We start from the raw sequence: 23,954 nt of genomic DNA, 5'->3' as shown, positions 1-23,954 counted from the left end.
GAGAAAATAAAGTGGCATATGTAATCATTTTTCTCTTATTTTTCTCTTTTCTCTTTCTCGTATCTTTCCACTGCAGTTAATCCCATTAAAGCTCAGTGTTTACCCCCTTATCCTGAAAAGATGACCTTTGACCCTCGGTCCATATGGCTAGTCCATTAGCGTTTTCCACTCAGTTGTGAAACAGCAGCCGCAGTGGAAGCTAATCGCTGGTGAACCCAGAAAACAAAGGCCCTTCTGTTAATTAGATGGCTTCATCACACTTTGAGACGTCATTTTGCCAATTAAGGCGATCTTTTCATTCACACAGGCCTCGCTCGTAGCTGTCTTCCCTTCTCTCTCTCTCTCTCTCTCTCTCTCTCTCTCTCTCTCTCTCTCTCTCTCTCTCTCTATCTGTATCTCTGTCTCTCTCTATTTGTATCTCTGTCTCCCTCTCTCTCTCTCTCTGTCTCTCTCTCTCTCTCTCTCTCTCTCTCTCTCTCTCTCTCTCTCTCTCTCTCTCTCTGTCTGTATCTCTGTCTCCCTCTCCAAGGGGAAGGACATATCTAAAAAGACTGATGTTCTCTGTAATTACGAGGCTACTTGATGCCTTCTGAAGTCTAGAATATCCTGCATCCCTTTTTGGCCTGTATTTGATGTTCAACAGAACTTAAGTGGGGTGCTCACGGTGTGTGTTTGATGTTTTCTAATGACTGCTAAAAGGAATCTTTAAAATGTTTGAAGTTGGGGTTTGAATGTTGCATATTTCAGTTAAAGAAACAGAATGAACAGAAAAGACATTCAGAGGAGAGCGGCGGGAGGGAGGGAGAGAGGATGTATATAGTAGCTGTACTGTAGGTTGGCATATTGACCTGTCCGCTAACCTTGGTGGAATCCCAATCCAACAGATTAAATTCAGGGGTGGGAATGGGGGTAAATGGGGGTTTAGCAACTGAAGAAGAATCAATTCAATTCACTTACTGTAGCCTACACGTGGCAAAACTTCTGAATGTGATCATCTTGTTTTTAGATTTTAAATCTAGTTGGAATTGTTTTCGAGTGTAAATCTAGTGACTTAATAAATAAGAACGAATAATGTGTTGTTTATTTAAATTAAGAAATCTTATCAGGGAAATGTTCATAGTGCCATGGCTGCAGTGGTCATAACTAATATTTTAGCACTTAAATTTGATAGGACTGCAAAAACTCCTGAAGGATTGCTGGCTTGGTGTTGTTTTTTGTTTTTGTTGAGGCATGAAGACTGAGCTCCCCTGGGTGAGGCATGAAGACTGAGCTCCTCTGGGTGAGGCAGGAAGACTTGAGCTCCTCTGGGTGAGGCAGGAAGACTTGAGCTCCTCTGGGTGAGGCAGGAAGACTGAGCTCCTCTGGGTGAGGCAGGAAGACTGAGCTCCTCTGGGTGAGGCAGGAAGACTTGAGCTCCTCTGGGTGAGGCAGGAAGACTGAGCTCCTCTGGGTGGTGTATTTGCTGGAGAGCAGCTGACCCTACAGGCTGAGCGAAGCCTGCTTTCCCGGGGTCTGTGACTGTGTCCACATGGTGTCCAACTTGCAACCCTCCTGTCTGCCCTCCTGGAGAGAATCTGTGATATCCAGCGCAGTTGGTATGAGTCATAAGGTCATAAGTCATTTTAGATGACTGGAGAGGAAGAGAGGAAGGAGGGATGGAGGCATGTTTAGAGGGGCACCCGTGTGGCCTGTGTGTCTTGGCTTGGCGAGTCAAGGATGGTTCCTCCCAGCTGAGGGTCCCTCTGCTCTCGTCCAATCAGGCCTCTCCTGGCTCCTGTGGTGTGGGCTCTGATGGCAGGTCGAGCTGGAAGCGGTAAGCTATGGCTTTGGTGCCAAAAGCGTACGCACACACACACACACACACACGCACACACATACACACTCACAAGCAACCACACACTCGCCCTCACACACACAAACACACTCTACCCTCGCAACATGTACTGTACATGCTGAGACAGAGCTGGAGCACAGAGATGCGAACACACACACACATACACATACAGCCAAACACACACACACACACGCTTAGAGACCTGCTGTGTGTCTATGGAACTTGGCCACCATGTAGCCCCTTTTAACTTCCCTTGACCAACAACCTGCTCACAAGGCTGCTTAAGGAGAAGCATGTGCCACCTGCTGGCTAACATGCGCTACTGCAGCCCGTTAACGCAAAAACAAACACTGGGTTTTGGGGAAGGGAGATGTCTCTGTTTGTATTACCATGAGAACACGGCTGTTGGTTTTGTTGAACTTCCGCAATTATGCTACTTCTAACAGCCTGCACCTTGTTATGCTGTGCTGTTAGTGTGTCTGTGCCCACAGTCATGGGAGGTGGGGTCGTTAACGAGCCCTGGAATGCTGCTCTGGTGAGGGTGAACGCAGCCCTGCTGTGGTTCTCAGGCTCGCAGGTCGTCTACCCCACAGATACAGGGGGAGAGGAGAGGAGGAGAGAAGAGAGAAAAGGAGGAGAGTGAGAGAAAAGCGTCTTCGAGGCTGCTCTAAAAATAGATGGGATTGGGGTTAACGGGGGGAGGGGTGGAAGGGGAGGGGAGGAGAGGAGGGGGGGAGGAGAGGAGAGGGGAAGAGGGGGGGAGGAGAGGAGAGGGGGAGGGGAGGAGAGGAGAGGGGAAGGGGGGGAGGAGAGGAGAGGGGAAGAGGGGGGGAGGAGAGGGGAGGGGAAGGAGGAGAGGAGAGGAGAGGGGAAGAGGGGGGGGGGGGGAGGGGGGGAGTAGGAAGGGAAGAGGGAGTGGGGGCTGGGGTTGGATTGACGTCACCGTGGCGACAGTAGGTGCTATTATAATTCACCGTGCCTCTCTATTCCTCTCTTTCTCCATCTCTCGTTGTCTCTCTTCCCCCCTCTCCGATTCTATCTCTCTTTGTCTCTCTCTCCCCCTTTGTCTCTCTCTTTCATTCCATCTCTCTCTCTCCCCTCTTGTTTTTCTGTCTGGAGGGCAGTATGCTTGCTTAAAGAGAGGAGTGAGTTTAAGATGGGGTGTGAGAGGGAGAGAAAGAGAGGGAGAGAGAGAGGGAGGAGGAAGAGAGAGAAGGAGCAGGAAGTGGAGAAACATGGAAAGACTTCAGCTCTTCCTCCGTTATGTAACCAGTACACATTCTTTTAGATGCCATGACAACATACTTTTTCCTCTTATAAAACACTTGGTTGCTACTGTAGAAAAGACACAATTTTACATATTTTAACCAAGGAAAACCAGTCATGTTTGAGGGATGAGGGATTTCTAGGGATTTTCTTGTTTGGAATAAACCTCTAATCCCCCACTGTGATATAAAGACCCCGCTTCAAGATTCACTTCGATTAACTTCTTAACTGCTGTTTTTCTAGGGGCACCAAAAGCAGCACATAACAGACCATCACTTGGTCTTATGAAACTCACAACCTTGTCTCTTACCTGCACTTAGCATTCATGATCCTGATGTTGCACTGTTTGGTACGAATCTGCACTCATGAGTGTACTAATAGTACTGTAGCTTCATAGTTGTGGTATTGTAGTATACGCTATAGTATTGTTTTGGTTCACCTCTCCTTAGATGTAGTTATGATGTGGCCAGGAAGCACAAACCACTCTTTCCCTCTCACCACCGAGACACTGGAGAACTTTGCACTCGGATCCTCGATCTCCCGCCTCACTTCCTGTACAGAGCTTCAGATGAAAGCGTCAGCTAAGTGAAAAAAATGTAAAACCCAAACATACACAGCGTCTAACAATCGACCCCTTCAGTTTTGCCGTCTCGTGAATAGGCCCTATTGTGAGTCGTGCTGTTTGGTCGTGAAGTGTTAGCCCATAGCATCACACACAGATATTGAACAGGATCTGACAGAAGAGACTGATGGCCACTGCTGTGCTTTGGACAGGTGACACTGTTTCATTACAGCACGGGAAGGCCAAGGGTGTGTGTGCTAGTGTGGGCGTTTGGATGCATGTGATTGTCTGTGTGTGTGTGTGTGTGTGTGGCGCGCTTTGAGAAGTTATAGATCTCCTTTATGAATCAGCTGCCCTTTCAACCCACTGTTGAGCAAAGATGTTGCTGTGTGTGTGTGTCTGTGTGTGTGTAAGGTGAGCGTGTGTGTGTGTGAGGTGAGCATGCTAGTGGGTGTACGTCTGAGATTGAACGGGGTTCTGCCTTCAGCGTGGGAGTAGATATGCGGCCGCCCTGAAGCTTCCCAGCGGTACATCTCAGAGGAATCGATGATGTTGTCTGACATGGAGCCTCGTCCTGCCTCGTTTAGCCGAGGGAGGCAGGAGCTGGGGGCTGGAGGCAGGGGCTGGAGGCAGGAGCTGGAGGCAGGGGCTAGAGGCAGGAGCTGAAGGCAGGAGCTGGAGGCAGGAGCTGGAGGCAGGGGCTGGAGGCAGGGGCTGGAGGCAGGGGCTGGAGGCAGGAGCTGGAGGCAGGAGCTGGAGGCAGGAGCTGGAGGCAGGAGCTGGAGGCAGGAACTGGGGCCTCCGTGCCAGGTCAGAGTCAGGGTTTATCCGCGGCAGAGCACAAACCTTCAGGCACTGCTGCTCCACGTGGGAGAAACGCTTACAACTGCAGTTGCCGTTGTATCTGACAAGTTTTGTTTCCAAACATCCCTTCATCTGTCTCACGATCCTCTCTGATGGAAACCTGTTTTCCTGGGCCCTTTCATCGCTCTCTCTCTCCTCTCTTCTCTTTTTAACATCCCTAACACCAAATAAAAGGAAACCAAAGCCAGTGGAGTCCTTTTGATGGGCCAAACCCATTTCCTCTTTCTCTTCATTAGTTCTCCCACTGGCCGTCTGCCTTCCAGATGCTCTCTGTTGTTTATTTGCAATCTTTCTCTCTCTCTCTCTATCCATCCCTCTCCAATATCTCTCCCTCCCTTTCTCCCTCCCTGTGTTCTCCCTCCATCACGGCGTAATGGGATTGGGTCTTTTATCTGGCGTAGTGGGTTCTTGGGACGTCAAAGGTAGACTGGCATGAAAGGGGGGCCTTTTTCCGGCACTAATTAAAAGAGGAGGGAGAGTGGGAGACACGAGGGGGAGGGGGGAAGGGGGAGACAGGAGGGAGAGTGGGAGACACGAAGGGGAGGGGGGAAGGGGGAGACACGAGGGGGAGGGGGGAAGGGGGAGACAGGAGGGAGAGTGGGAGACATGAGGGGGAGGGGGGAAGGGGGAGGGGGGAAGGGGAGGGGGGAAGGGGGAGACAGGAGGGGGAGGGGGGAAGGGGGAGACACGAGGGGAGGGGGGAAGGGGGAGACAGGAGGGAGAGTGGGAGACACGAGGGGGAGGGGGGAAGGGGGAGACAGGAGGGGAGGGGGGAAGGGGGAGACAGGAGGGAGAGTGGGAGACACAAGGGGGAGGGGGGAAGGGGGAGACGGGAAGGAGAGTGGGAGAGAGAGGGCGCTCCACTGTGAAGTGCTAATACAAGGGATTGGCCCAGACCTCTGAGGAACCGGCCTTGTCACCGCTCCAGGGTGAGGGTGGGGGGGAGAGTGTGAGAGGGATGGTGGGGCGAGAGGGAGGGAGGGTCAGGGTGAGAGGGAGGGTGAGGGTGATAGGGGTGTGTGGGGGTCCTTGTGTCCGTGTTTGGAATGGGTCTCTTCACGGCAAACGCTGCTGCTCGTGCTCCACAGCAGCTCGTGCTGCTGCTCGTGCTCCACAGTTGCAATACAAAGGAAGCGGTTTTCACTGTGCAGTGGTGACTGGGAGCTGTAGTCAGACACATCCCAGCTATGAGTGGGCACTGCTTCACACACACTTCCTACAGCACCCGTGTCATGTCCTGTCTGTCACCGCTGTACCTATTTATGAAAACACCAACTGTCCCTTTATTGCTATTTAGCGCTTTGTTAATATCCTTTGTGGAAGTGTTGTTTAAATCAACTGGTTGTTGTCCATCTACCAGCCGTACTATGTGCCAAGTCAGCCTCATGCAAAACATGAGAGGACTCCAGACGAGAGCAGACATGTTGTTATCTCCCTGCTCCTGGAGACTGCAACAGCAGGAAGAACTAGAGAAATCCCCTCACCCCTGACCCTGGATGTCAGCACTGTCCCTGCTCCTAACCCTGTCTCTTCTCCTAACCCTGTCCCTGCTCCTAACCCTGTCTCTTCTCCTAACCCTGTCCCTGCTCCTAACCCTGTCCCTACTCCTAACCCTGTCCCTGCTCCTAACCCTGTCCCTGCTCCTAACCCTGTCCCTGCTCCTAACCCTGTCCCTGCTCCTAACCCTGTCCCTGCTCCTAACCCTGTCCCTGCTCCTAACCCTGTCCCTGCTCCTAACCCTGTCCCTGCTCCTAACCCTGTCCCTGATCCTAACCCTGTCCCTGCTCCTAACCCTGTCCCTGCTCCTAACCCTGTCCCTGCTCCTAACCCTGTCCCTGATCCTAACCCTGTCCCTGCTCCTAACCCTGTCCCTGCTCCTAACCCTGTCCCTGCTCCTAACCCTGTCCCTGCTCCTAACCCTGTCCCTGCTCCTAACCCTGTCCCTGCTCCTAACCCTGTCTCTTCTCCCGTCCCTAGGCACCTCGACAACCACCGCTTGTGGGACCCCAACGAGTTTGCCGTCTCCTGCTTCAGGATCATCATGTACTCCATTCAGGTGGGTGGTGGGTCCAGTCCCAGCACAGCCAGAGGGTGGTGGGTCCAATCCCAGTACAGCCATAGGGTGGTGGGTCCAATCCCAGCACAGCCAGAGGGTGGTGGGTCCAATCCCAGTACAGCCAGAGGGTGGTGGGTCCAATCCCAGCACAGCCAGAGGGTGGTGGGTCCAATCCCAGTACAGCCAGAGGGTGGTGGGTCCAATCCCAGCACAGCTAGATGGTGGTGGGTCCAATCCCAGTACAGCTAGATGGTGGTGGGTCCAATCCCAGCACAGCTAGATGGCGGTGGGTCCAATCCCAGTACAGCCAGATGGTGGTGGGTCCAGTCCCAGCCCCAGTACAGCTACAGGGTGGTGGGTCTAATCCCAGTACAGCCAGAGGGCTCAGGGCTCAGGCCTGGACCCTGTGTCCAGACAGAGCATCTTTGAAGCAGCCCAGCAGGATATTATCCCCCCCAAGCGAATGCAGAAGTTGAGGGTTCAGTCGCATTCACTTCTTTTCATCTCAGCCTAGTCTGTACTGTAACGTTAAGATACGGGTAGAGCGCTTTGGTTTGAACTTTCATTTGAAGGACACAGGGAAAGGTTTGACAGAGAGTGGGTCAAACGATGGGTGCGAAAAGTCCCCCAAATGTGTTTTGCGGGATAGTTCTCTAAATGGCATGAAGGGAACCCTGAAAGTCATGGAAGAAGTAGGAAAAACATGCAAGGAGAGAAGTTGATGAGATGGGGGGGATAGGGGAAAGGAGAGAACTAGTGTGAAAAGAAAGCAGAGTGATGGAGAGTGGCAGTGTGTGGGAACTGCCGTGACTCATGTTTCTTTGAACTCATCTCTGGGCCCTTGGGATGTTACTCACTCTGCAGTATCTCTCTCACACACACACACACACACACACACAAGGATAGACATACTGTATACCCAGAGTGGGACTCGCATTCCATTGATACAGACACACACTTTGCACCACTGTATCCCAGGCTCTCACACACACACACACACACAGATGTTTGTTGATAGACATATACCGACTGGTACTTGTATTCCTAACAAAGTGAAAAACTAGCAAACTTCCCTCACTCCCTCCCTCCCTCTTTCCATCACTCTCTCCCTCTTTCCATCCATCCCTCCCTCCATCACTCCCTCCCTCTTTCCATCACTCCCTCCCTCCATCACTCCCTCCCTCCCTCCATCACTCCCTCCATCACTCCCTCCATCACTCCCTCCATCACTCCCTCCCTCCCTCCATCCTCCCCAGACATCTCCAGCTCCTCTTTTCTTCTCATTGTTGTTCTTTTAATGGGCCAGTCGGTCTGGATTCCCTGGGTGGCCAGAGGTGGCTCTGAGAGATAGGACACAATCGATGAGGCTTATCTCTGTCTGGGAGTGTGTGAGTGTGTGTGTGTGTGCGCATGCATGTGCGATTAGGGCCTGGGCTTACTCTGTCTAGGTTTTGTAACATAACATTGTAATGGATGTTTTGTAGCCTTGGATAGTATTTTAGGCGAAACAGGAAGTGTTCAGATCCCAGCTGTTTGTTTCAGACGTGTTTTTGTTTATTTCCTTTGGATACTTCCTCCTGTAACCCCGCCCCCCTAATCTACTTCCTCCTCTGGCCCCGCCCCCTCAGGCCCAGCACTCCCACCACGTCATCCAGCAGGTCCTGGGTCACCTGGACGCTCACAACAAGAACACCCCTCGCGTCCGCGCCGGCATCGTGCAGGTCCTCCTGGAAACGGTCGCCATAGCAGCCAAAGGTTCCGTGGGTGAGTCCGTCCGCCTGTTGTCCTCCACCACGGAGGGGGGGGGAGGGAGGGGTGGAGGGAGGGGGGGAGGGGGGGAGGGGAGGGAGGTGAGGTGGGGGAGGGAGGTGAGGGGGGGGGAGGGGTGGAGGGGTGGAGGGGTGGAGGGAGGTGAGGGAGGGAGGATTTGTGTTGTTTACACCTCCTCCAGTGGCTTGGTTACATGAGAGGCTGTTAGAGTGTCAGCCTGTAAGGATCAATGCAGTGCATTGTGTCGTGTTCAAGGTGTGTGTGTGTTATAATGCTAATGTCACCTGTTCTGGATGTGATGGGAAGATCAAGGCTCCATGTTTGTACGTGAGCCCGTCCATAGTCTGCATTGTCTTCATCGCGTCAATGTTTAACATGACTTACTCCCGCTTTAGTTGAGTGTGTTTCAACACTCTCCTTCTTTCCTGCGCTCTCCTCTCTCCGGTCCGTTACCTAAAACGCTTTCCCGGCAGGACTGATTCAACAGAAACGAAAAACCTCTGAGCTCTTTGAGCCTGAACCCATTTGCCCACCAACTCTTTGGTTAGGTATGTTTCGGTGTTTTAGGAAGTCCTTTAGCAGGGCGCAAACCTCCATTCCTCCTCCAGAGAGTTTGTAGTTTTAGTTTCTGTTGTGTTTTTCACTTTCTACTTTAGTTTCGATGTGTTGTATTGTTATTCTGTGGTGGCGGTGTAGAGTAGATCGTTTTTTTGTGCGTGATTATACAAAGACAAATGCATAGGTTTAAATTCTAAACTATGTAAATGTGTATGTACATCAGGCTTTCAAAATAACTGTCCTGAGATGTAGTTGTACTGTGATACGTACAAGAAAAATGATTTTACGTAGGCGATGGGTGAGCAGAGTCACACAATATGACAGAAACTACTTCAGACGTCGGGTCAAGCTTTGCAAATATAACTTTCTCCTGGAGGAAGGCTTGAATATTGGACTAAGAAGCAGTCATAAGATTCAGAGTCAGCTGTTATTGAATCTCAGGCTCTGAGGGAGAGACCTGGAGATATTGCTTTGGAGCGCTAATTCCAGGTGTTACAGTCTGTGACATGGTGAATTAGCCCTGCGTAGACAGAGGGACGACTGCTGCAGACAGAATCTGTGGTGACATGGACAAGTGCAGCTGCTAGTATTTTGTGAAAGTCATGAGAGGTGGCATGACTTTCCCGTGACAAGTATTCCCTCAGCCCTGCAGCTCATTCTACTCCGTAATTACCACTGTCATTCCCACAACACTTAAGAAGATGGATGTTTATGGTGTGTGTGTCTGTCTCTGTGTGTGTGTGTCTGTCTCTGTGTGTGTGTGTCTGTCTGTGTGTGTGTGTCTGTGTGTGTGTGTACAGGCCCCACGGTGCTGGAGGTGTTCAACACGCTACTGAAGCACCTGAGGATGAGCGTGGACTTTGAGCTGGGAGAGACGTCCAGACGCAGCTCTGCCGTCAGCAACTCTTCCGGCGGCCGCCCCAAAGAGCACGAGGAGCGCATCGTCCAGAACGCCATCATCCAGACCATCGGTCCGTTCTCCAGCCACGAGTATTCACACCTGACGAGGAACAACCTTGTCAACCGTTGAGACTAACTGTTTTCTGAATGAGAAGTGAAGACCATTGCTTTTCTCTCGTTATCTCTCTCTCTCTTATTTTCTCTTTAACTCTCTCTCTGTTTCCCAGGCTTCTTTGGTGGTAACCTACCAGACTACCAGCGGGCAGAGGTGATGATGTTCATCATGGGCAAGGTGCCCGTCGACGGCACTCCCTGCCACAGCCTGGACACGGTCAAGATCGGGTCAGTCCCTGTCCCCTCTCCTCTCGGCTAGCTCGCTTCACGTGGAGAAAACCAGTGGGAAATGTTTACCATTGTAATGCACTTGCTGCGATACAATTCGCTTTTTTTTTTTTACATTTCCCACTTCAACAAAGTCGTTTCCTGTCCTCTGGTGAACTCTCCCTGTTGGTCCTGTGCCAGAGCCTTCCCCTGGCCGCACGCACGCGCACACACCTCAATCACACACACTTGGGGAATCCCTCATCTAGGCCTCTTGTAGTCAGACAGTCATTCCTTTCTCTCTCATGGTTGTCCCCCATCAAAGTGAACTGTCTGTTAAGCTTTGTAAAACACTGTCCTCTCCCTCCACAGCCCAAACTGAGTTTGGTTCCAGGGTCGCTAAAAGGGCTGTGTGTGTGTGTTCCCAAAAACGCTAATCCTGGAGGCCTCTAGAGTATAAACTCAGATAATCCCAAATCAAAAGAATCCCGTAATGCCAGTGCCACCCTCCCTCCTTCCCCTCTTCCCTGTCTCTTCTTTCTTCTCCTCTCCTCCCCTCTCTCCTTTCTTCTCCTCTCCATCCTCTCTCTCCTCTCCTCCCCTCCCCCTATCCCCTCTCTCCTTGGTTAAGTGCCGGAGAAGAGAAATTAGATTCAGTGGTTCATCTAGTGTTGCAGCTGGCGCTGAGGGGCGGAGGAACAGCGAGTGAGACACAGTCCAAACACTTCAAACCGCTCAGACCCGCCAACGAGTCTGCTTTAGTCGCACTTCAGAGCCACGCTTCTCTCTGGGTCTGTGTTGGGTTTAAATATAGCCCAGGGGAGGGCCGTGGACCGGTCATCGATGGTGGCTACGAGTGTTGCGCCATCGTGAATGCGATGGCCTGGATCACATTCTGGCCTGGACCTTGCGTGCGATAGTGGGGATCAAGGATTCCAGCAATCCATCATTCAAACAGCCTCTCATACAGTCAGTCAGCACACATAATGCATATTCATGTGACTCAGAGGGATTTAAAGGGATTTACATATGGGGAAATAAGTTAACAAGAAGAAATGATTCAACGTAGCTATAGGCTTCAGCTTTAGCTTGTACAGGTCTTATATGTGCAAATGTATGGTGGGGGTTTTGTTGCTAGGGGTGATGTTCTCCATCTACATTTTTAGTCCTCCCTCTATTCACTTTCTATCTCTCTCTACCTCTCTCTCCCCCCCCCCCACCCCCTCACCCTTACCCATTGGCTAATGAATTCCTGGCTCAGCTCTTGTTTATATTCCTCTCAGGCACCAGGGCACCAAGCGTATCCAGGCCATGCTTCTGAGCTCTCTCATCATGGTGAGTCTGTGTCTCCCTCTGTCTACCTTCATCATTTATCCATTAGTTCTGTCTGCCAATAAGCACAGTCCCACCCACAGGCTTCCCAACAGAGTGCTCAATTAATAGTGTCAGTCCAGCTGAAACAAAACAGATGGATCCATTCATCTGGCCTGTCCAAAGGGGGGGAGATGTTCGATATGTGTGTATGTCCTTTACTACCAGACCATGTTGCTAATGGTTCACAGCAGGTTTGTTGTATTGCTACCAGATTTATTCTAGTTTATATCATAATGACCAGACCCCCCCGCACACACACATACACACACAGACACACTCTCTCCCTGTCTCTCTCTCTCCCCCTCCCTTTCTCTCTCTCCGTCTCTCTCCCTCTCTCTCCCCGTCTCTCCCTCCCTGTCCCTCCCTCTCCCTGTCTCTCCCTCTCTCTCTCTCCGTCTCTGTCTATCTCTCCCTCTCTCTCTCCCTGTCTCTCTCCCTGTCTCTTTCCCTGTCTCTCTCCCTCTCTCTCCCTGTCTCTCTCCCTGTCTCTCTCCCTGTGTCTCTCTCTCCCTCTCTCTCCCTCAGTCAGTCACTCGAGAATAAGAAAAGTAAACATCCTGCAGGAACACACACACAGACACACATCCACACATCCACACACACACACACACACACACATACACATACTGTATGCACTGAGTATAGACAAGTCTCTACTTCCTCACTGAGCTTCTGCAGTGACTATGGTCAGACACACACACAGACACACACACACACACACACACAGACACACATGGACAGACACACACACACAGACACACATACACAGACACACATGGACAGACACACACACACAGACACACATACACTTCCTATTCCATGCGCACCAGGAGGAGAGCAGGCTGAGAAAGGTTAAAGTATTTATAACACCACGCAGCCACAGATGGGGCCTGGGAAGACTGTTGACTGTTGTGTTGTTGTGTGTGTGTTTGTGGGAGGGGGGGGGGGGTGTCCCTACAGGGTCAGGGGCTATGGATCATGTAGGAAGGCAGATTGCAGTGTGTGTGTGTGTGTGTGCTCATAATATTTACTTCCTTGTAGCAGGAGCTCACAAGACCTAGTGTCGGCTTAAACATGAACTAGATGTATATCCATACAGCTCACATCCATACAGCTCTGGAAAAAATTGAGAGACCACTGTACCTTTCTCTTTAATTTTTTTTAGTTGAGAAGGAATGATTTTGGGTGAGGAACAGAAGGGTAACATTTAGGAGGCCATTGTAAAACATTTTTACTTACTCAGAATTGTCCTTCTCAATTTTTTAAAAAATGAAAGAAAAAGATGCTGTGGTCTCAAATTTCTTTCCAGAGCTGTACATTGTGCTTGTTGTTTTATACTGTTACTCCACCCCACCTATCTTTTCACCTACGCACACACAAACACACACACGCGTGCACACACACACACACACTGTCCTTGTCAGCTCATCATGTGCAGCATGGGAGCTCATGCCGTCCTGACAGGTGGCTTGTTCCCCGGAGCAGGAGGAATGAGGTTCGGGTTAAAAATAAGCATTTTTATAATCTCATCACGTTCACCTGCCGGTGAAGTGACAGGAATGAAGCCCATCTCGGCGGGCCTCCTATCCAGGATGGACCGCCTGGCCTGATCTACCCAGCAGATCACTGTTTCACATTGAAAGATATTGAACTGGTCGCTCTGCTGTCTGGCACCTGGTGACGGTGCATTAACACATGTCGTGATTTCTTCTTCTTCTTTTACATATATATATATATATATTTATATTACACACTGTATATTGAGTATATACTGTATATTGTGTGTGTGTGTGTGTGTGTGTGAGCAATCAGGAAAACAATATATTCACAGAGTATGCTGATATTAATTCTGTGTACTACTAAATTACTGTGGCTAATTGCAGAGTTATGAAGATAATTAAAATCAAGTCATTATTCTAAATAAACTCAGACAGACTCAGTCTCCAGACAGTCACAGTCTCCAGACAGAGTCACAGTCTCCAGACAGAGTCACAGTCTCCAGACAGTCACAGTCTCCAGACAGTGTCACAGTCTCCAGACAGTCACAGTCTCCAGACAGAGTCACAGTCTCCAGACAGAGTCACAGTCTCCAGACATAGTCACAGTCTCCAGACAGAGTCACAGTCTCCACACAGAATCACAGTCACCACACTGAGGGCTGCTCCAGTGAGGCGGGGTAATGAACTCATTAGCCCTGAACTTTCCCACCTCTCGTGTGTGTTACCTCAGGTGACCTCTGGCTTCAAGTCCAAGACCATGGCGGCAGCCCTCCCCCCTCCCTTCCTGGACCCCCTCTTCTCCATCTCCCTGATGGAGGACAGCGAGCTACGCCAGCTGGTGCTCGAGATCCTGCACAACATCATCGATCGCCACGACAACCGCGCCAAGCTGAGGGGCATCAGGTAACAGCTGGAGGCTGGCCGCCCTCTGCCACCGCGGAGAGAAGGGATCACGGTGGCTTGTCTAATCCCACAGCCCTCATCCTCCCTCACATCTATCCTCACCTCCCTCACCCTCACCTCCATCCTCACCTCCATCCTCACCTCCATCATCATCCTCACTTCCCCCACATCCATCCTCTCCCTCAACTCCATCCTCATCTCCCTCACATCTATCCTCACCTCCCTCACCCTCACATCTATCCTCACCTCCCTCATCCTCACCTCTATCCTCACCTCCCTCATCCTCACCTCTATCCTCACCTCCCTCACCTCTATCCTCACCTCCCTCACCCTCACCTCTATCCTCACCTCCATCCTCACCTCCCTCACCCTCACATCTATCCTCACCACCCTCACATCTATCCTCACCACCCTCACCTCTATCCTCACCTCCCTCACCCTCACATCTATCCTCACCTCCATCCTCACCTCCCTCACCCTCACATCTATCCTCACCTCCATCCTCACCTCCCTCCTCCTCACATCTATCCTCACCTCCCTCATCCTCACCTCTATCCTCACCTCCCTCATCCTCACATCTATCGTCACCTCCCTCACCTCTATCCTCACCTCCCTCACCCTCACCTCTATCCTCACCTCCCTCACCCTCACATCTATCCTCACCTCCCTCATCCTCACCTATATCCTCGCCTCCCTCATCCTCACATCTATCCTCACCTCCCTCATCCTCACATCTATCCTCACCTCCCTCATCCTCACATCTATCCTCACCTCCCTCACCTCTATCCTCACCTCCCTCACCCTCACATCTATCCTCACCTCCATCCTCACCTCCCTCACCCTCACATCTATCCTCACCTCCATCCTCACCTCCCTCACCCTCACATCTATCCTCACCACCCTCACCTCTATCCTCACCTCCATCATCCTCATCCATCCTCACCTCCTTCACCCTCACCTCCATCCTCACCTCACCCATCCCTCTCACCTGTGTTCTGTGTCCTGGTCAGGATCATTCCTAACGTGGCGGCCCTGAAGATCAAGAGGGAGAAGATATCCAAACAAGACGTTGGCTTCATGAAAAAGGTACATGTTTAGTGCAATTTAATGAGCCCTTCACTGGGAATGCCCCAAAAGCAGTCTATGGTCTGTATGGTCAAATGTATCCCTTAACTAAACCATTAACACAGCTCAGATACAGTAGATTTAACAAGAAGTCTATGGCATGGCATCTTGAGTAGGAAGGTGAAAATTGAAAAGCAGTTGTTTGTGACGCCCAGAAATACTGTAGGAAGCACAGACACACCTTGAAAAAAGTGGAAATGCTGGCTTAGATTCAGGAATATTTCACATTATCTATCGGCACTTAGGTAGACACCACTGAAATCTCTCCTCCTCGTCTCCATGGTGATAACTTGAAGATTAGCAGAGAGATGGATATTAGAGAGATGACATCTCCCTGCCACCCCCACGCCCCTCATCCTCGCCCACACACACTAACACCCAAAAACAGCAGGCTGTTCACTCTACCAGAGATCATTCCAGCAATGCTTGTAGGCATTTACCTAATCACACACACCATTGAAGAGAAAACACTTTAAATGCAGGGATTGTCAGTGTTTGGGAACAGTTTGTGATTACACTGGAATGCATTTGCAAATATGCAGAGGCATGTGTGAGTTCGGTTTTATGTCTATATTTACCTCTGTGCTACTATGCAAATGAGGCACAGTACAAATGACGGTTTTCATACACACGCACACACAGGAAAAGGTCGATTTGCCATTCACACTGCATTGTAATCACAGACACACATGGCTCAATCTATGTGCATGTGATTATCTGTAATGGAATGCACATTTTAATCCTGTTTGTGAGTGAATATGAATTAGCATTGTTGACTGTACACAACCTGTACACACAAAAGATAGTCATTCTAAGGTTGGCCTTTAGTTTGCCACAGACAAAGCCATTTTAACCGAGTGGCAGTTCCAAACCACACCTCACCCGCAGACTTGGTATTCTAACAGTGCATACCATTTATTCTACAATTTACCCCCGTCTGTCAAGCCTCACAAAGGGCATAAATCTCCTCTGTCAGAATACGCGCTGTTGTTTAGCATAATGCGCTAACATTTACCAACATCCCTGTTTGGCCTATCATAGACAAAGCACAGCCCGGCTAGCGAATACACCTAGCCACTTAGCATTCATGCTATCTCAGACGCTGTCATGGATAATTAATGGAGCGTAATTGTGTTCATTAAAAGTGAAAGGAACTCATCAGCATGTGAAATACCTTCACTTTTCATTAGGCACCCCGTCAAGTGTTTTGACTGCGGGACAAAGACAATTGTGACGAGCGCGTCCCTCGTTGTCGTTTGCGATGAGCTCGTTTGAAATGCTAAGTCGCTAACGGACCACCAGAGGCTATCGGTGTCGAGTTTAGCCTGAGGGCTCCTGGTTATTTTCAGGTGATTCAGCCCTTTAAAGGTTTAACCTTTTCACTGCATATCCAAAGTCACTTTCGTTCAGCCAGTGTATGCAAAGTGTAGTCTAATCTTAGAGAGGGAGGGGGGGGGGGGGATTATAATAATTACAGACTTTTACTTCCTGGAGCACAAAGGCGTTCATAAACCAGTTCATTTGGTTCAAGTTTTTAAGACATTAAAGGCGACAGGGTTCTTTAATTTTGCATAGGTATGTGTATTTAGCCCCTGGTTAGATTGTACTAGTATAAGAACCAGTTATTTTCATCAGTATGAATACAGGTGATCTGTTGCTACGTCGGCTATAGCTGTTGGGTGGATCTAGGTGTAGTTCTCCTCTCGACTTGTGATGTTGTATGTCCTGTCTTTTTTTGATCCCAGATATCTGGCTTTAGATCTAGACTGCAGCTATATATAAACACCTGTCTAGACATGGATGTCTCCCTCTTTCTTCTTTTCTGTATGCTCTTTCTCACTTTTTCTCCCCCTGTCAATTTCTCTTCTCCCTTCTCTCACTCTTCTGCTTGCACTCACCTTATGTAGGCTCTATGTATTTTGTCACCAAAGAAGAGATAAAGGCAGGTCCCCCCATTTATTATGGATCGTTTTAGTCTTGTTCTTTGTATCATATTTTAACATTCTCTGTTCATCTATCCTTCCTTTCTTTCTGTTTCCCTCTCTGTCTCTCCCCCTGTTTCTTTCTTTCCCCCCCTCTCGTTCACTCTCCCCCCCCTCTCTCTCCCTCTCTCCCCCCCCCCACCCCCCCCCCCCCCCCCCCCCCCCCCCCCCCCCCCGTCTCTCTCTCCCTGTCTTCTCTCCTCCAGCACGGCCAGCAGCTCTACCGTCACATCTACCTGGGCTGCAAGGAGGAAGACAACGGCCACAAGAGCTTTGAGCTGCTCTTCACGGCTCTGGCCTTGTTGACCATCGAGCTGGCTAACGAGGAGGTGGTGGTGGACCTCATTCGCCTGGCCATAGCTCTGCAGGTACCTCACACACCTGTCCTGGAATCCACCCACAGCTGGAAAGCTTCTTTGCTCATGTCCTGAACTGAGGTGCACTGTAGGGATGGTCGTTTGGGGGGGTGGATGTTAGTGACTGTGTCAGTAGTTTGGTCGTTTGTTGTCAGTGGTTTGGCAGTTTGGTCACCGCTAACCGGGTTCATGTACCGTACAAGTGTACTGTATGCATACAACATATCATTTTGAAATGATCTCCTGGTAGAACAAATGGATGGAAGCCTGTCTACTGTGCGAAGTGAATCAAAATTGCGGAGCTCATATGTGTCACTTCCTGGCCTGTGTGTGCATGTGCATGCGTGTGTGTTGACAACATGAGGATACACCGTGAGAATCCAGCTCTTTAATGCCATTAGATGATTCCAACCACACGCAGGTACAATAACATCCTCTCCCGGACTTGGAGAGGAAGGATCACTGTTGTGAGACACGCACACACACACACACACGTTTGTGCCTACCATGCTGAGAGCCTATCCACTTTAAATGTCAGTGGACTGGATTGAGAATAGTTAAGCGATTAGGAACACACACAAACGCTTTCTGCCTGCCAGGTGCATACAGGTATGCACGCGCACACACACACTTGAGCTACCCTGAACCACATAATCCTGCAGGATTTACCATTTCTTTATCCAGACAAAGGGCTTTGCAGATTGCGAACATTGCTGGTGGTGTGAAAGGTCATGGGGAGGAATGTTTAGGATTTCATTACTGGAGAAATTCCCACCGTGGGGGTGTGGTTATTGTCTGGGTGACCCTCTGACGTCAAACTTGGGATGAAAATCAGCGCGAACAGTGCTCGTAGTTACAGTATTTTGCACCATGACAGAATGTAAATCAGAGACTTGAATCTTCTATACAGATCATCTTAATTTGCTGTCCTTATGTTTATGGAATGTATAAACAAGCCTTGCTATTAAAAGCCTCCCTTTGACAAAAATGACTTACTGTTCCTTGCTAACGATTGTTTCAGGACATGTCGCTAGCCAATGAGGAGAACATGCCCATGTTCATCCGTTGTGGCATCATGGCTCTGGTGGCGGCCTACCTTAACTTCCTGAGCCAGATGATCGCCAACCCGCCCTTCTGTCAGCACGTCAGCAAGGTACGTGTCTAAATTTCCCCGCGTACATCACAGCACCTAGCTCTCAGCACACAGCACGCCAGGTGCTGTCAAATACGTGCCTGCTTGTTTGAATGGTGTTTGTTTTTACAAACATATGTTTGTCTCTCTCTTTATATCTCTCCCCCTCTCCCCCTCTCTCTTGTCTTTTGTTCTCTCCCCCCTCCACCTACTCTCTATGCCCTCACCTACTCTCTATGCCCCGCCCCCTCCTCCACCTACTCTCTATGCCCCGCCCCCTCTCCACCTACTCTCTATACCCCCCCTCCACCTACTCTCTATGCCCTGCCCCCTCCACCTACTCTTTATGCCCTGCCCCCACCCACTTTCTATGTCCCCCCCTCCACCTACTCTCTATGCCCCGCCCCCTTCCCTCAGGTCATTGAGTTGAGGAACCTGGAGGCCCCTTACCTGCTCCCCGAGCACATCTTCAGAGAGAAGTGTCCGTAAGTGTCCTCATCCACTCCCAGCAGATCTGCTAGCAGCCTCAAGAGCCTCTGGCCCCGCCCACTGTGGTGCGCCCGCCCACTGTGTTGGCCCCGGCCACTGTGTTGGCTCCACCCACTGTGTTGGCCCCGCCCACTGTGGTGTTCAAGCCCCGATCCTGGTTTGCGTCTGCGGCCGCAATCCTTCAGATCGGATTCATGTGTCCTTGATGGGGGTTATGGCTCATAGTGTAGAGGTAGCGATGAATGCAGCAATCCTGAACAGATGGCAAGGCCCCTAGGTCAAACATGACCTTGTAGTTTGTGTATTCAGTAGTTTAGACATGTCAGAAATATCGTACTTATGCCATACATGAGTATCCATCATTATACTTCGGAACAACAACGCCTTTCCAATTTTTTTTTTTACAAACCTATCCCTTAATAAAATAGAGGGATATTCCACCAGGCTTTGGCATTACTCTACTCTTGGCGATGACAGCACCTCCTCTGGTTCTTCCAGATGGCAGCGAGTCATCAACAGCACCTGGTGCCTTTGCCCTTGTCACTGATGGTGTCCGATGAACCATATTAACTTTGAGTTCTGGTTTGGACCGTCTTTTCAAACCATGACTCACCCTGTGTTTACCCTCATAAAGGGCCTTTCCACGAAGTTTAACTCCATAATTGGATTCAGTTGAATGGCCAAGTGATGGAGGATTTGGGAGAGCCGAGTGTATCAAAACCAGCTCCGCCGTCTGCAGCTTGTTAATGAATGTTTGCCAGATGCAAATTGTGGCTGGTTCTGGCTTAACAAAGATTTTGGATCCCCTTTGAAAATGGTTCTAAGTCGCCAACTGGAGTAAATATGTAAACCTGAATGTTGATGTCTGAGTCTTTGAGAGAGTTTTATTCTGATTTGCTCTGTAAATTGGTTTAGAATAGTTTCAAGAGAGATTTTGCAACCCCCTTTGGTTCTATTCTAAGCCTTCTATTTCTGACACAGTATCATAGACCCCTAAACAGTTGTATCTTCTGAATAAAAGATTTGAGAAGGATTTTCCACAAACCAATACACCAGACTACCTCTGGAGTGATATTTTGCGGAATTATTATTTTCAGGAATAAGACAAAAAACAACAATGCTTACAGCTTAATGCCAAAGGCAAAATCAGGACAGATTTTACATCCTAAATCTTAATCTGCAAAAGTCCTTCTATCTCTGTCTATTTGTATGTCTGGTGATTATTCACAGCTCAGCCTCTGAAATGGGGTCTGTCAGCAGATGAATGTTGTCACCACACGATCTGATGGCATTAAGAGTAAACCCCCTAAACTAATTCCCCACCCAAAGCCACACCTCTCATTCTGTGCTGATAGACAAATGGATTTTCTGGACATCAATTAGATTCTTGGGCGAGAGAGGCTTTTGTCTGCATCCGTTTTGTCTGCATCAGTTTATTCCCCGGAGATTAAGTATGTTGAACAAGAGAATACATACCAGGAGAGAGTAGTCAGTGGGGGTTCATTCCTTAGACTCATTCCAAGCTCCTTGCAGTACAATCACCAAAAGTTTTGATTTAACAGCTAACAATGAATAATAAGACTTTGGATGTGCTCTCTAATTGCCAGTGTTATTACTGCTGGCAATTTACATAGACTTAACAGTCCATAGTAATCACTGAAGGATGACATAAAGAAATAATTTTTCATGCGATATTTGTGTTTCCACAAGAGGCTTAACAGCTGCATTTTCAAATCCTACTTTGGAATGAACTAAAGTCTGTTCAGTACTCAAACCTCTTACAGTACCTGCTATCTATTGTACGCGAAAACCTCAGTGGAACATTGCAATTAACCACAGCTTTCTGGGTCCGGATGTCGAGGCGTAGTCTCAGTTGGGATTCTGGGCAGAGAGGTGTTGCGAGCTGAACCATACCGCCAAGCGTCTGCACTGACGAAAGAATGTTTAAAAATAACTTATTCCTGAGTTCTCCTGCCTGAACCCACAACTTATCTAAAAAAAAGTTACAAACTTAAAGTCCTCTAACTTTGAAACTGACAAATCACTGGACCTTTGGAGGTACAACGTATCATTGTTGAAATTGTATTTGTCTGTGACTGAGATCACGTCGACCTCATGTCCCCCCCCTCGGACCTCCTCCCCAGGCTTCCAGGCTCCCTGGAGAAGGAGGAGCGAGCGCTGTATTTCCAGAATGTTGACCTGGCGGAGTGTCTGGCAGGACCGGGCTACAACGTGGAGCGCATCATCATCCCGTACGTGCCTCAGGTCACAGGTGAGCACAGCAACAGCAAAACTAAAAACAACTAAATTGCCCCCAAAAGCTTTCATAAATCCCAAGTCAACTTCTGGCTTCTAGAATTTCCTACTTGAGAATATATGAGTGTTAAACCTTTATCTTCATCAGATATTGTCCAACTTCCCAGAACTTTACAGAACTAGTGCTTGGGTTAAAATTTGGATATCGATAATGGGTTCCAGGGATAGTCTTAGATGGTCAGGAAGTTGCCTTATTGCCTGCCGGTTTATTGGGTACAAAACATTTCTAAACTTGATTGACTTTGAGCAAATCGTCTTGGTGTTTGTCCCCCACGCTGGCCATTGGCATCAGTTTTGTACACAGTCGGAAAGATCCTCAACAGGTGCAGACAGACTTCAAGAGGTACAGACATTAAAACCAAACCTCAGTTAGAGAGGTTGTCCTTTCAGTATCTTGGTTCTCCACAAGGGGTATGTGGGTGTTGCACGTTTGGCTTGTGTCTGCCACTGATTGCGGTGGTAGTTCTCGAAGAAAAAATTAAATTAACAAATTAACTTCTGGGACGAAGGCGTCCTCAATAATTTGAGAATCAAATTCAGCCTAAGAGCCGGTGACACAGTGCACACCCAGTGCCATGGATGGAGAACTCTCATCTGTAGATGGCCAACCCATGTACCACCAGAGCCCTCAGTTGACCTTTGACCCTTTACAGCTGGAGGTCCCGACTTCCTGTTTATGTCCACCTACAGTACATCCTGGGCTTTAGAAACCTCATAGTAGCTTTATACATGATCTTCAGTGCCAATTATTAGTCCTTTAAACTTCTGCTGAGTAATGATTTGTAACTGTGGTGCCTTCATTTGGATGTGGTTCACGGTGAGTACAAGTCTCAGGTGTTTGTAGAAAAGGAACTGTCCGTGCTGTGGTTGGTATTATTACATGTTGTGTTTGCACAACTGATGTAAACAGTAGCTCCTTGTGCATCATGGCCAGTCTGTTTAGTACGTGATTGGAATTGACCTGGTTACAGAACATGAATATTTAATTATGTATTTCAGTTCTTAACTATTAACTAAGTGGAAGCAAACATTATACTCATTCACTTTAATATGTTGGCATGGATTTGTATGCATCAATTTAGTTAGCGGGAAGTCTTGTCTGCTAACATGTACAGTTGGTTCTTTATCAAGGCGTTTTTGAAGCAGTGTGGGTTTCTCAAGGCTCAGGTCATTCCCGCAAAAGAAAAGAAAACTTTGCACGAACACAGCATCCTCCGAACCAACATATTCCGCTGCTTTCTACAGGGTTTACACATACATACGCGTATAATTCAATATACATTTCCAGAGCTGTCCTCTCTCAGTGTCAGCCAATCAAATCCCGATTGTGAAAAGCAGTAATCTGTCACCGGGCAGAACTCCTCCCTGGCGTTCCCTGTGTTGACTGTGTTCCATGCTCCCGCAGAGCCGAAGCAAGGCCCCACCAGGTGGTGAAGGGGAGGGTTTTTGGACCCAGGCTCTCGTCTCTGGCTTCCTGCTTGGCACATTTACACAGACCGCAGGGATGTTAACACTTACATGTTCATGGTGCTTTTAGAGTTGTTGTTTTTTTACGGTGGTGGGGGTTAGGGTTTTCATCGCCAACGGTGTTGGAGTCCAGGGTTCTGTCGGCATAGATCCAGTCCTGTTTCATAAGATTATTCTATGTTGGTTGGACCAGTTTGTTAGTCTGTGATAGAGATTGGCAGAAAAGTATGTTCTTCGATATTTGAATGTAGATATCTGCGTCATTAATCATTTAACGATGCAAGTTAGCACGCATGCATAACCACAGCTTCTGTCTAATGTTTATAATTGTACAGTCTCATTAGAGTATTTTCTGCACTGATTTGTCATACCTGTTTAAAGTTTTCTTTGAGGAAAACGTGGTAAGAGTCATAGTGACTCACTATAACACCTGTCACGAGCATAAGCAGGTGATGTTCTGTAGAGAAAGTTGTTGGCTTATTACAGTCGTTTAATCCAACGTTGTCATGGTACCCAAGTTTTACACCGACAAGAGTCAGTTTTCAAGCATGATATTCATGAGATATTTTGGGGGACTATGTGTTAGAAATTGTTCTGTCCCATATTGGCACGCATCTGTGTACTCTTCTGACATACTTTCCTCTGAACAGATGAAGACCGCCTCAGCAGGAGAAAGAGTTTCGTCGACACCATCTCTCTGCAAGTGGACATCCTCTCCAACAGCCTCCCAGACAAGGTGTGTCTGAACAGGAAGTCATCTGAGATTGATATCCGCAATGTGTGATTTTAGAGATTGGTGCAAGGATATTGGATTTCTAATATTTTGAAATGGAAAGTAGTTCCCTGATATGAAAGGCTTGAGGGAATGGATGTCTTTGAAGCTGGAATATTGGTTAAAAAGGTCCCTGTATTAGGGTACTGTACAACAATCTAGCAATATACCTGCATTAAATCATTTAACATGGTAGGCTCATTTTGTATCTTTCTTCTCATGACTTTAACATGCCCTGCAGCATTTATCTTTACCCTCTAGATGTATCAGAGCACACAGAAGCAAGAACCCTTGATTCATACACATGAACCTCTTTTTTTAGGCTGAATAAGAAATGAGCCCATCTATATTTGCTTAAGGGGGAAGTACTGTAATTTGCTGTCATAGCCTCAAGCTCCAGCAGAGACA

At 48.7% G+C, this 23,954-nt stretch overlaps 1 protein-coding gene across 2 annotated transcripts in view; it reads left to right on the top strand.

Annotated features, from left to right (window-relative positions):
• The window catches only part of efr3a (EFR3 homolog A (S. cerevisiae)), a 74,207-nt gene that overhangs the window by 44,276 nt on the left and 5,977 nt on the right, over positions 1–23,954 (top strand). For both annotated transcript variants that reach the window (XM_047026759.1, XM_047026758.1), the window contains 12 exons: positions 6,504–6,582; positions 8,211–8,346; positions 9,711–9,881; positions 10,038–10,152; positions 11,415–11,466; positions 13,735–13,907; positions 14,918–14,993; positions 17,221–17,382; positions 18,392–18,523; positions 18,920–18,987; positions 21,136–21,263; positions 23,425–23,510. In XM_047026759.1, the coding sequence (XP_046882715.1) occupies positions 6,504–6,582; positions 8,211–8,346; positions 9,711–9,881; positions 10,038–10,152; positions 11,415–11,466; positions 13,735–13,907; positions 14,918–14,993; positions 17,221–17,382; positions 18,392–18,523; positions 18,920–18,987; positions 21,136–21,263; positions 23,425–23,510 (1,378 nt within the window). The remainder of the gene's footprint in view (positions 1–6,503; positions 6,583–8,210; positions 8,347–9,710; positions 9,882–10,037; positions 10,153–11,414; positions 11,467–13,734; positions 13,908–14,917; positions 14,994–17,220; positions 17,383–18,391; positions 18,524–18,919; positions 18,988–21,135; positions 21,264–23,424; positions 23,511–23,954) is intronic.

The sequence above is a fragment of the Hypomesus transpacificus genome, chromosome 10 (assembly GCF_021917145.1).
Source record: "Hypomesus transpacificus isolate Combined female chromosome 10, fHypTra1, whole genome shotgun sequence".
Classification (NCBI taxonomy): domain Eukaryota; kingdom Metazoa; phylum Chordata; class Actinopteri; order Osmeriformes; family Osmeridae; genus Hypomesus; species Hypomesus transpacificus.
The sequence above is the reverse complement of the archived record's forward strand: the minus strand, read 5'-3'. Positions and strand labels throughout refer to the sequence as shown.